Source organism: Mesitornis unicolor, unplaced genomic scaffold (genome assembly GCF_000695765.1).
Source record: "Mesitornis unicolor isolate BGI_N332 unplaced genomic scaffold, ASM69576v1 scaffold21407, whole genome shotgun sequence".
Taxonomy (NCBI): domain Eukaryota; kingdom Metazoa; phylum Chordata; class Aves; order Mesitornithiformes; family Mesitornithidae; genus Mesitornis; species Mesitornis unicolor.
Genome location: NW_010194601.1, coordinates 1 through 12,474, shown reverse-complemented (window position 1 = coordinate 12,474; position 12,474 = coordinate 1). Strand labels below are relative to the sequence as shown.

At 44.7% G+C, this 12,474-nt stretch overlaps 1 protein-coding gene across 3 annotated transcripts in view; it reads right to left on the bottom strand.

Annotated features, from left to right (window-relative positions):
* Positions 1–12,422, bottom strand: part of SLC6A6 (solute carrier family 6 (neurotransmitter transporter), member 6) — a 48,466-nt gene extending 36,044 nt beyond the window's left edge. Inside the window, exons 1-4 of one of the 3 annotated variants that reach the window (XM_010187869.1) lie at positions 12,404–12,422; positions 8,649–8,684; positions 6,027–6,092; positions 1,588–1,644 (exon numbers count right to left, since the gene is read on the bottom strand). In XM_010187869.1, the coding sequence (XP_010186171.1) occupies positions 1,588–1,644; positions 6,027–6,092; positions 8,649–8,684; positions 12,404–12,422 (178 nt within the window). Of the gene's footprint in view, positions 1–1,587; positions 1,645–6,026; positions 6,093–8,648; positions 8,691–12,403 lie in introns of those variants that run through there. The other 2 variants (XM_010187870.1, XM_010187873.1) reach the window with 2 other exon arrangements.
* Positions 12,423–12,474: the final 52 nt, after the last annotated feature.

Here is a 12,474-nt window from a genome sequence, read left to right as displayed (position 1 = left end):
CCCTACATATCTAGATCACTGTTGAAAATTCCCCCTAGACTGATACGGTGAATCTGAGCGCGGCTTTGCTTTCTTTCAGCACAATTAAAACAATGTTATTCTGACAAAGGCTGTTTTTTGGCTAGCATATGGGCCAACCCATGAAAATTCGCTACCCTACGGAGCTTGCAGGCACCCCGTGCATGTCCAAAGCTCTTTGGCAGACAGCTGCAGGGCTGGGGAGGCTGAGGAGCAGATGCTCTGGGCAGCATTAACTCCCTCACGTGGTTACAGGCGCATGAGGAAACCAGCACGTAACGGTGGTTGGTGACTCGCTAAATCCTGAATGCCCCAAAGCTCTCTCCAAGGCTGCTACAGAATGGGATTCGTCACTGAAAGGGAAAAAATGCGATCTTTACTTTGTAAATGCTTATCACCCTGATATAATCGTGCATCAAATTGCTAACTCCAACTGGCACTTAATGAAGATTTGAAGAGATCTCAAGTGAAATCTTGGTATGCCTGAACTAGGTGGTAAAAATTCCAATTCCAGAGATATCCAAATTTCACCTCCTGATCTCATGTGAGGTTAACACTTAAATCTTGACTGTGATCCCACAGGAGTAAACCCACTGGCCTTCAGGAGGCTGCTCCTGTTCTCTGCTGGTACGGAGGACAGTGACCCCAATGGAGAGTGAGGAGTTAATGACAGACACACCACCATGGATGAATCAGAATGGGAATTGGGTATTAAACAGAACCACAAAATAATCTAGGCTAGAAGGGACTTGTGGAGGTCACATAGCCCAGCCTCTTGATCACAGAAGAGCCAACATCAGAATCAGATTGTGGTGCTGATGGCCCTGTCTCTGAAAACCTCCAAGAGTGGTGACTGTACAATCTCGGAGCAACTCATCCCACTGCTTCGCTTCTCTCAGGGTGAGCAATTTTTCCTTATAACCAATCTGAGTTTCCATATCGAACAAAGAAAAAAGATGAGGAGGAAAAGGGAGAGGAGGATTAACACAAAATGACAAGACAATACCAAAGGGAAGGCTCAATCTTCGTATTCTGCACACACACAATACAAGCAGTTGGAAAGGAAAAGATACAGAGGGTGTGTGCAGTGAGTGACAAATGGGTAAGCTCCAGGTTAAATACAAAATAAGCAGCAGTCCCTGGTGGCAGTGAATCAAGCAGTACTCGTTTTACTGTCAGAGTAAAAACATATTCCTTTAAGAAAACCAAACAAAAAACCCTACTGCGTGTTACAATGCATGCCAAGCAATTATTGCTTTCCACAGTGTGTCCTGTGACTCACTGTGCCACAATGAACTGGCATATGGTGCTCATTCAGGATATATAACTCACACATTTGCAACAGCTCTACAGAGCTAAGAGCTACTTGGACTATAGTTAATTCAGGGGCTTTTTAATTTCCCCATGGCAATGCAATAAATGTCATGCTTCTTATTGTATTATTATTTAAAAAAAATGTTTTTAGTGGCAGGCAAGTGTCATTAACGCCTGAAATCTCTCACATGCCAGGGAAATCAATTCAGACAAGCTCTGGCATGCGAAAGCACATAAATAATTGGTAAACACTACCTGTGGTCTTCTGGGTCCAGATTTCCCTGATGCCAAGAGCAATCAACTCCTTTTTGGCTGCAAAGGATAGGAGGGCACTCAATACCTTGCAGAAGGCACTCAGCACCTGGCAAAAATCAAGCTTTCTGTGTGCCAACACCCCATGAAAAAGCAAACCCTGTAGTGCATATGACAAAAATGGTTTTCTTCTCTTATGAGGGAAGGCAACCTCCTAGAGGGACACAGAGCCAGCTCTCCACAAGGTGCTGAATGCTCTCCCTGCTTGGGAAAGGTGCCTTTCCTACACTAACCCCTCTTAAAAAACACCTTAACGAAGGGGAAAAAAATAACAATGCATCTGTCTTTCAGTGAGTCTGCCCAAGGAAATCCAGGTTTTGTCATTAAAAAGATATCAGGAATGCTTAAAAGTAGGGTTTGAGCAGCGACAGAAAATGCTGTGTGCAGTTACAAGGAAATTCTTCTCCTATAATCAAGGTACTCAAATGAGCCCGGGCTACACCGTGACTTGTGAGTCCCACCAAGAGAATACGGCTATGGAGTGGTAACGGAGTTTTCCATCACACCGAGATGGTTTAATGGGAGGGAAAATCCTATATAGACACGGCTTATCTAACACTCCTATACACTTGAAATAAGTCCACTGATCCAGTGCTATTTATGAGCAAAAGTGGATCAGGAAGATGGAAGAGGACCACTGGGATTTTGCCTGCGCAGGGACTCAAGAGCTACAGCAGAAGTGCCATGGGTTTCAAGGTCAGCAGGACCGATTCCCAAAAAGGGCGGCCGTTTAAAGCAATAGCAATGCAATTGGAATCTACAGAGCTATGCTGGAGTAAATCAGCTGAGAATTAGATCCTGAATTTGTATCTTCACAGCTACTTTCACAGGTATTAAACAACACTAACGCCTCAAAATGTGACTTGGAAGGAAAACCAGAAATAAACATCTCAGCCTCCAGCTGTATTGCTCCCCAATCCCCGAGGAAGCAGTTATTCCCTTGGTGATGTGCTGTACAGGCAAAATACGATTGCCAATACAAACATATTGCTCATGGGTTTTTGCTTTATAAAATGTAAATTTAGGCTGTGTGGTCACAGGTGTTTTCTTCAGTGCTTAATACAATAGGTTGCAAACAGTGACCGGGGAGTAAAGCCATGACCTGAGCAATGCTGAATAACGACCTGCCCTGCCCATTTCCTCACCTTCAAACTCCTGAACTGTTTAACTGTGTGGAAGGAGTTGAAATTGTGCCTGAATTACGCCTGCCAGGGTCTGACCGGTGCTCTTTTACTGTTTTTTCTCTAGAGTCTTTGCTGCTGCTCACAAACTACTCTCCATCTCCTCAGAAATATCTTTTATTTATTAACTTTTGTTGCATCTCACTTAGGTACCTCCCTCAAGGAGCGTAGTTGAGAAAGTGCAGAGGCACATAAAAATCAAGTGTAGCTGAGACCTTTTTCCAACCAGGAATGGTATTCACCTATGCAGAAACTTCAGTCTTCTTTTCACCCCAGGAGTTAACACCAGTGTTTAGTAGCCACGTTCTCCTCAACGCAAAGACAAGAGAGGGGAATGCTGCCTCTGCCCAGATCCCACAGGCTTGTTCTCTTGGTGGTTAATTCATGACAGTGTTCGCTAGGTTTTTCATTATAGGGCATTATTTGTAGCTGCTGTTTTCATGAAGCAGCTGTAATAAACAAGCGTGATTTATGTTCCTTTTTAAGTTGCTTGAAATAATTAGGGTTGTTAAATTTAGACTCTGAAAGAACCTACTGATTTCTCTATTTTTTGTAATAAATATGGAAGCTACAAAGCAAGCTATTACCATCAGTCAGGCTTGGGCCAGAACAGTATGCATGCCCTACACTATCCAAAATGTGGTTTAGATGGGGAAATAACCTAAGTTCTCCCAACAATCTTTGAAAAGCAAATGATGGCTGCGCTGAGTTGCTTTAACAACTGCACTGCGTGTTCTTCTTCTCCAGCCTAGACTCAGAAATTATTTCTTTTTAGTACTGTTCTGGTCTTTACAGGTGCAAATAGGCACCCCCGATCTGGATTGCACTGGTGAGCTCTGTGGAAAGCAGGACCAAATCTGAGACCCAGACCCCGATCAGGTTTTTGCAGCTGGCTTCTTTGCTGATGATTTATTCTGCATCCAACTATTACAAAAGCCTTGACCCATGTCAGGAATTCAAACACCAAACTCGGAGCTTGTGGTTTGCTCTCCTCTCTGCATCATTGACTTTTTCCACTCATTCCCCCTCAACCACAGCTTGCTGCATTGACAGTCCAGACACTTAAACAAAATAAGTAAACACAAGGCCCTCCCCAGCCCAGTTTGCCCATTTCACAGCTACTTCTGCATTTCAGAGCCAGATCCGACAAACCTGCTTCATGACAGCACCAACATGAACCAACATCCTCTAAAAAGCTTTTCGCTCATAGGTGGTTTTATTTTTTGTTTGACCGGTTTTGTGACTCATCAGCCTTACAGTATTTCTCACAGTGTGGGTACCACCATCCCGGCAGTCCAGGTTTCCTCAGTGCAGTGGGAAAGAAGATAAAATAACCGGGGGCCATGACAAAAATTAGCCTTAATGGCTCTAAAAGAGGGGACTGACGTTGAGCAGACGTTCAGCTTACTACAACCCCAGAAGCGGAGAGAAACAGATGATCTGCTGTGGGCAAGACCACATCGTGCCATGCATAGAAGGGATACAGCAAAAATATACTGACTGCATAATGAGAAAAGGCAAAACGAGGACAAGGAGAAGGCTGAACCTGTCAGCTTTTATGTTATGAACTTCTTTAACTAGAGGAAGGAAACATTAGGGAAGGTATGCAAGGAAGTATGATGGAGCTGGGAAAGGAGTCTGGAGTACTGTGCAGAGGAGAGCTGTAATAGGTATCAAAATACAAATGGTAAGTACTTCTTTGCTGTATGTATGATAAAATAGTAACAACTTCTACGTAAATGATAAAATCCCAGTGTGTTAAAATAAATACATAAAGATAACTGTCTTAAATCATTACTGGGTAAAATAAGTAAGTGGCATGCTATGGGATGGAGATTTAGTGCTAGGAAGTATAAAGCCCTGCATCTCAGGAGAGCAAGGGCATTGCCTGAAGGGCAGGTAGCTGCAAAGCTCTGAATTCAAGAAAGACCTAAAGGTGACTGCAGGTAAAATTAGCCAAGTAATAGAGTTTCTCTGTGTGATGCTACTGAGTGATGCAGGAGAAGGGTCAAAAGCTAAGCTATTTCTGGATGCATACATATGAAGGGATGATACAGAAACCTAAAGCATAATGCTACATCAAAACAACAACAGTGGATATAGTATGAGCTGTTCCAACAGTCCACAGACTAGAGAGGAGACAGAAAAAATAAAGGAAATACAAATAAGGACAATAAAAAAATGATCTAAGGAGAGCGTAAGAGAGCTAAATTAATACAGTCTATAAATGAGAAGACTCCTGGGCTGAGATCCAGCTATAAATACCTTCAAGGTACTGTGTGTAGAGGAAGGTAATTAATCTAGCTCAAGAGCTAGTAGGGCAAGAAGCAGTTGCTTGAATTTAGGAATGGAAAAAATCAGGATGTACACTAAGAAAAAGTTATTTGAAGAGACACATCTGCTCAACAGGGCAGACTCCCAAGGTGGTAGCCAAGGCACACTTACTGTGTGCAGCTGGGAACAGGGGGGATTAGGGGCTCTGGGAAATGCTGCTTCTACAGCCCAAAGAGATCACCACAGACCAACTCACTGATCTCATAGTCTCTTTCTTTATGGGTTATCAGAAAGACTGCTTCCCTATTTGAAAAAAAAAACAACCAACAAACACAAAACCAAACCCAAAACAAATAAACCCCAAACACCCAAACCTATATACCTAGGTATCAATGTAGTGACAATACAGCCACACCAGAGCTCAGAAATGGGGGTGTGCAGCACTCTGATGTACAAGGCAGGTAATGGCAAACCCCTCTACCTCTATTCTGGCCACTCTGAGGTGTGTGCAACGTGAGTCTGCTGGGTACCAGGCAGGACCATATCAGCAGGACCAAAACTGCTGAGCCAGCTGGCAAAGCATCTCAGTGCCAGTGTCAAAGGTTGAAGTGGGAACGACCTCTCCTGATACTCTTGGTCTTCCCCAGCCTTGTGTTAAGAGATCCTGCACGGAAGCTTTCAGTGTCACTGCAAAAATCACATACTTTGACTTATGATTAGCTAAAAACCAACACTATCAGTATTTAATGATCCTCGGGAGCTCCAAAACACACTTGCATTAAGAAAACAAAATTGAAAAAACCCAAAACATATGCAACAGGCCTTAAAATTTTCAATGACAAATGGGTATACACAAATGTGAGGAATATTAAACCCAAGTATCGTTAAACCCCACCCTTAAACATATCCCATCCCAACTGCACTCACCAATCGGGACTTCTGTCCCCTCCTCAATGTAGATGGGCAGTGGTGATTCCTCCATAGGATGAGGCACTGATGGAAAGTAATGAATTGTGGTAGTATTTGTCGCAAAGTGACTACAATAAGACGGTCCCTTTCTTATCATTACAACTACATACGGCTGGTTACTGTCACATAGAGTCCTTTCTCAAAGTGGTCACCTCCTGGCATGGTGACTGGTGCAAGTCACAGCCCTGAGGGGTTAATCCCCACCGAGCATTTACCGCCACAGGAGCCAACCCCCTCTGGCCGGGGCCCTGTCCTGGATGCTTCCTGATCCTGCCATTTCTCTGTAGCCTCGCTATTCCCATCCCTGGAGCTTAACCCTCTTTTGGAAACTCACACAGTTGAAAAAGCCAAGGGGAGCCAATGCACAGACAGGCACAAATAGAGTTATGGAGTCAGAGTCGTCATATTTCATGCACAGAACCAGAAGAGAGAGGCTCTGATGCTCAAAGCTTGCCGTTAGCTGTTGAAAAGCCACAGCAGGTGATGGAAGGCTGCGCCGCAAATGGCCTCTGGACCACAAACTTTTCATCACTCATTCATGTTGGAGTATATGTACTGGACTTAGGAAGCTCCCAATTACTTGTTTGTGATACTGAAATCTCCAGCCAAAAGTCTTCAGATCTGCGCTGCACGCTTATTCTGCATTTTCCAGTCACCATACGGTCACTGCTGCAGGGTTCATCTCTTTGGGTTCTCCTCTATTTGGGAGCTTCTCCCCCTAAAAGTTGGGTTTGTTGCACTATTTCCAATTTTAAATCTCTGGGAAGCATATGCTTCACAGGCTTTGAAAGAGGCTTGAATTTCCTACGCTAGAATGAAATAATAATGAGCTACAAATGTTGAAAATGGTCATAATCAAAAGCCTTCTGGAATTTTTTCCTTCTCCGTTATCTTTTGAAAATGATGATGTACCTTCCCAAAGATACAAACTCTGAAGCCAGGACTGCAGCTGCAGGGAAGGACAATCCTATAATCCTTTGTGGGGTATCCTTCCTTATGTTTTTGGGTTGGTTATTTTTGGGAGGGGGGGGGGAAGATAAGTCTGATATCCATAAAACCAGCCAAAGTACACTCGTGGTTTAAAGCTATTAAATAAAGCGTCTTAGGACGTTTCTGCTAGCAACACAACCAGAATAAAGAGCGTTTTCAACAGACGCTTGCCTAGCAATGGGCTTAATATAAACCCCACAGCGGTGCTGTGTGGGATGCAAAGGGCTGCTGGCTCCTGCCTTTCCCTAAGCCCACCCCTCGCTCGCGAGGAAGACGAAGGGAAGCACAGGGGAGAGGAAGAGCAGAACACGGCTGGCTACACGACTACGGTACAAGCACAGAAACCATGGTCTACCGGAGCGCCTTGCGCAAGCCGCTTTATCTAGAAGCTGAACTAACATTCCAGCTCAACAATAGCAAAAAAAAAAAAACCCAACATGATTTGTTACCACACGGCGTTTCGCTACATATTAACCAGCGGTTGCTACGCAAGCGAAATGGGAGTGCTGCAATTCGGAGATATATGTTATTTAACAACAACAAAAACCAACCAACAAAAACAGGTTGACTGATGGGAAATCAGCCCGAGGTGAGCGCTCGTGGGCTTGCCATGCCACTGGACGCAGTTCATGCTGGGGAGTTATGCAAAGCGGGCCCTGCATTGGGAACAATGCAGTCGTTTTCCTTGCTAAGCTAAATTTGCATTAAGGCAATGACAGTCTTCATCTATGCAGCCCCCGAAAATATTTAATCAGGTTTATTTACTAGGAAGAAAATACCAGAGCAGAGCTTCCTGTACTCAAAGAGCTTTCAAATCTGAGATCTGCAAGCAAACCAGATCACTAGACGGTGTGGAAAAGAACCATATTTGTATTTGAAAATACAAGAAATTGTATTCTTATGACATGCAGCGGTCTTGGTCCCATGAAGAATACTGTACTGGGCTCCCCCAGACCCAGTCTGGAGCCAAATGCTTCCACAAAACATTTGCAGCAGTATTCACCGATGGCTGGTGGCATCTACTCTTATTTTAATGGTATCACCAGGGGTTGTAGAAAAGGCCTGAAATACCTATCGGCTATTTGAGGCCAAATCTGCGCACACACGCTCTCTTACCCACACGTACACATGCACACACCGCTACACGTGCGCGCAAACAAACGGCTCTAGAGGCAGGACTTGGATTTTGGAGGATCCAAGGCAGAGAAGCTGACTCTTGTCACAGGGTTTGGGAATCGAGGACTCTGGGGTGCTAAAAGAAGCTTTCACTTACTGGTCTCCTCTGCTTTGGGCAAACCACTTTAACATTATCCCTCCAGGATTTACACACCGACTTTACGGGCATGCTGCTTAAATGTCTGCAAAGTGCTTTGCAATGGTTTCTAAATTCTGCAGTGATATGCACAGAAGAACTGCACAGAGAGATTTGAGATAACAGTTGCTGAGCGTTATTACTGTATAACTACAGCCTATTTTTACATGCTCTATACTTGGTTTCTATGAACAGACGGTAAATGTTCAGCATTTGAACGATTTAACGAGCTTTAAAACCCTTTTGTAATTTCATAAAAAAGCATAAATAACACTTACATGAAGAAGAGTCTCTCCTGAATGGATTTTCTCTTCCTGTTTGGGGAAAAAAAAAAAGAGAAAAAGAAAAGGCAAAAAAAATATTTTAAAGAAAAAAAATGGGTCTACCGAGACAAGTAAAACATGTTGCAATGCTCTCATGTACAGTGCTTTCTGCACTTCACCAGAACTCATATTCTGAAGAACATCAGGACACTGAACGCAGCACCAATGTGAAAACAGGAGATCATTTCTCACCTGTTTCACCCTACGTAAAACACCGTTTTACTTTATCCATCTCAAAACCAAGGAAATTACACTGCAGCAGCGAATTAAAATGCAAACGCAATGTGATCTGAAGCAAAAAATAGGAAGAACTTTTATCCACACTGCAGCTCACTGATAACCCCACGGCTCGACGCACGTGTTGCTCTCCTACCTACAGGCACCCTACCCACACCCTCACCCTAAGCCAGGGCGCTCCTGCTGAGTTTTGGGCACACCGTGATCATTTTTTCCAGGCCAGCGCTCAAGCACTGACTGCATTCAAAGCCAGGTCGGGCAGCGAGGGCGCTCGTCAAGGCCGTGACCATTCTGGGCGATGGAGAACCACAACAGGAAACCCAGCAACTGCTGAAACGCCCCAGTCCTCCCAACTGCCCGTGGGTCACAACAGCCACCCCTGCTGCTCCCCACCCAAAGCTCGCTGGCAGGACCTGGGTTTGATTCACCTTCCCCTTCCACCAACTCAGCTGATGGGTTTGGTGGATGCTCTTGGAGTAGGGTTTAGGGTCGGCACTGAGCAGCTTTTTGCTGGTGGAAATCTTGACACATTGCAAAAAAAACCAACCAAAAAGAGAGACTGATATAAATACAAAAGATGCTGGAGGACACCAACCACAGTTTCAGAGTCACAGGCTGGTAGCAATGGCAGTTTTTTGGGGGAAAAAAACCACTGCAGAGTGGCAGTTTCACTTAATTTCTACCACATTATCTTATATCAATATTAGCTACTCTGTAAGCAATTTAAATGGTGCTGCCCAGGGTTTACATGCCTTGGGATGATACTCAGCTAGCACAAATCAATTAAATCCGTGGCACTACAACAGCTGAGGATTCAAGTAAATATGCATGTATGGAAAAAAACTCAACACATATTAAATCATTGCATTTTCATCCTCACGCTTTTCTCCCAAATGCCAAGGACCCAATCCCACAAGCAGCTCCCCCCTCAAAGTGGCATTAGAATAAACTTGAATTCTGTGTACAGAGCACGTACGAGGGCTGGACACAAGACTGCTTCAAAAAACATAACCCTGATCCATTCTGGTCACGTAAATTAAGTTAGTGATGAGAAGTCGAAGGCACTAATCCTACTGGGTAATCTATTCAAAGCTGCACTTCTTAAATGATCTACAATTTATTAGTATGACCAATCAAATAAGCATTACTTGCAAAAGGCTTTAACTACCATGGCTTTCCCATCCATTTTTATGTGTCGTAATATGGTTACATTTAAAAGAAACAAATCAACATAATCTTTTCAGAGTCATTTCCCAGCATGATTAAACGCCTGGGTAGGGCACCACTGTGGAGACTTCCCTTACTGGTGGAATTGGCAACGTTGCCACTGGGGCACTGGCAATGGGGCAAACCTATGGGGTACGGGAAAACCTGGAAGGGGCAAAATTAAAATAATAGGGGGTTGCTGCTGAGCATTGAGGGGCACTGATGAAAATCCTGGGAGCATCAATGCTCAGGAGTCCCTTGAGACACCTGGGATTTGGCCAGAAGCCACAAAGCTCAGCCTTGGTTAGGCCAAGTATCGATTTAAGGAAAACCCACTGAAATATTCTCAATGATTAACTGTAAGACAAGATCCTTGCTGAGGCTTTATGAACAGAGCTGTGTTAGGCATGGGAGGTTTCCCCAAGCACCGTGCAGCAAGAATGAGCCAATCTAAAGTGTACTCCTATTTTAATGTTTCACCTCTTTTCACAGGGCGTTTCATCCAGATTGAAGCCCCCTGCCACAGCCTCAACGTTTCACCTTTGGCATTTGAGAAACACCCAGGCAACCCACCCAAAAGCTACAAACTAGCAGCTACCAACAGAGCGTACTATGCCAACTTTTGCTCCTGGTTACAGCAAAGTAAAACAAAATAAAAACCAGTAGCATTTGAAGCACTCAAAATTTCGACTGGATTCTAGACCAAGATCCCTACACAAAAAAACCAAAACCCCCACCCGGATTTTGATCGAGCAGCCCCCAAGCACGCAACCACCCTCTCGGTACCTCCAGATATCACAGGGCCACCTGCAACCTCCTGCTTTTTGCAAAGCGTGTCAGAAAGTAACCCTGACACCGCCCGATAAAAGAAACAGGTTAATAAATGACAGCAAGAAGCAGGGCCTTGTCTCTCTGCAGAGGTCTGGGTGCCACCTCCCCCGCGGGGCACACCGGGACCCCAGGGGAGGGAAGCGCGGCTGTCGCCCTCCAGTGGGAGAGGTGGGAAGGGGAAGGAGCAGAGGGGAGACACGAGCAAAAAGAGGGAAAAAAAAAAAATAACAATATGCAAAGCAGAGAAGAGACAGTTGAAGAGGAAACAGGAAGATGCTATCTCCGAAAGTGGCAAAAATAAAGTTTCCAGTGTCGATCTAAGCAGGGCAACAAAGACATCCTCACGCCGCGCTCGTGCTTCAGCCTCCACTCATTCCGGGTGAGGGCCACGGTCACGCTGCCGCCTGCTTCCACTTAAAAAACCAGCCAAAACCTTCAGGGGAATCTTTCCGTAATACTCCAGCAAAGGTAGGCGATGCCAAAAAGCAGTCAGCTCTCCCAAATTCAGATGCAGAGGTAAACACCCGGCTGTCAAAAACCATCAGGGTTTTCACCAGAGCCTCTCCCCTCCAAATTCCACAGCGGCAGATTTTAATGGGCTGCTATCCCCTCAAACCCAAAGCCATAAAACCTAAACCGGTAGCAACTGTCATCCGAGCACCGAATTACAGAGCCGATGACACGTCCCCCACCTCACCTTTTTTCCTGCCTTTTTTCTTAGTCCAAAACTCAAAACATTTTGACATGCAAGCAATAAAAAAATGCGGTTACCAAAATAGCACTATCAACGTAACCAGCTCCTCTCGGCACATTTTCTTAATGCCTTTCCCAATACGGTTAAAAAATTGGGAACTAACCAGAAAACCCTATCTTTACACCTTGGCACAAACCGTGCCGGAATACGTGCGGGGTTGTATTTCTTCATGTTTATCTGGATCCTCTCCCACTACTTTTTTTCATCGGTGCTTTCCTTGAAACGTAGCTTTTATTAAACGGCAGAAAACAGCTTTCACAATTTCTAAATACAAAGTTTTGCCACTCTCGGAGCTGCCGAAGGAAAGCACAGCTTGGCTTCTGTTTCATAAATAACATACTCGGCACATTTCTTTGCCTGTGTGAAATAAATTCCCTCATGTTCTTATATGGAAACCTCGCAAGTCCTCCCACACGCTGCCTGTTACAATATCAGGCAGAGATGGGCATTCATTATCTTAAAGCCAGCGGGCAAATTTTGGATCCAAGTTACCCTGAAACGAACCCAAAATGATCGCCCCTTCACCCCAAGCCCAGCTCGGTAACCTGCCCTGTGCAACCCCTGCGTTTTAGTGCCGAGCCCCAATCACAACTTTGATTTCAAGCACGCCAAGGATCAACAAAATAAAGGCAAAACGAGGGGGGGATAAAAAAAGGACGAAGCAGGCAGCGGAATAACCCACCAGGTAGGCCCACGAGCATCAGATGCAGCACTGCCTGTACCAGCCTCTTCACTTGAGGTTAGCGCACGGCA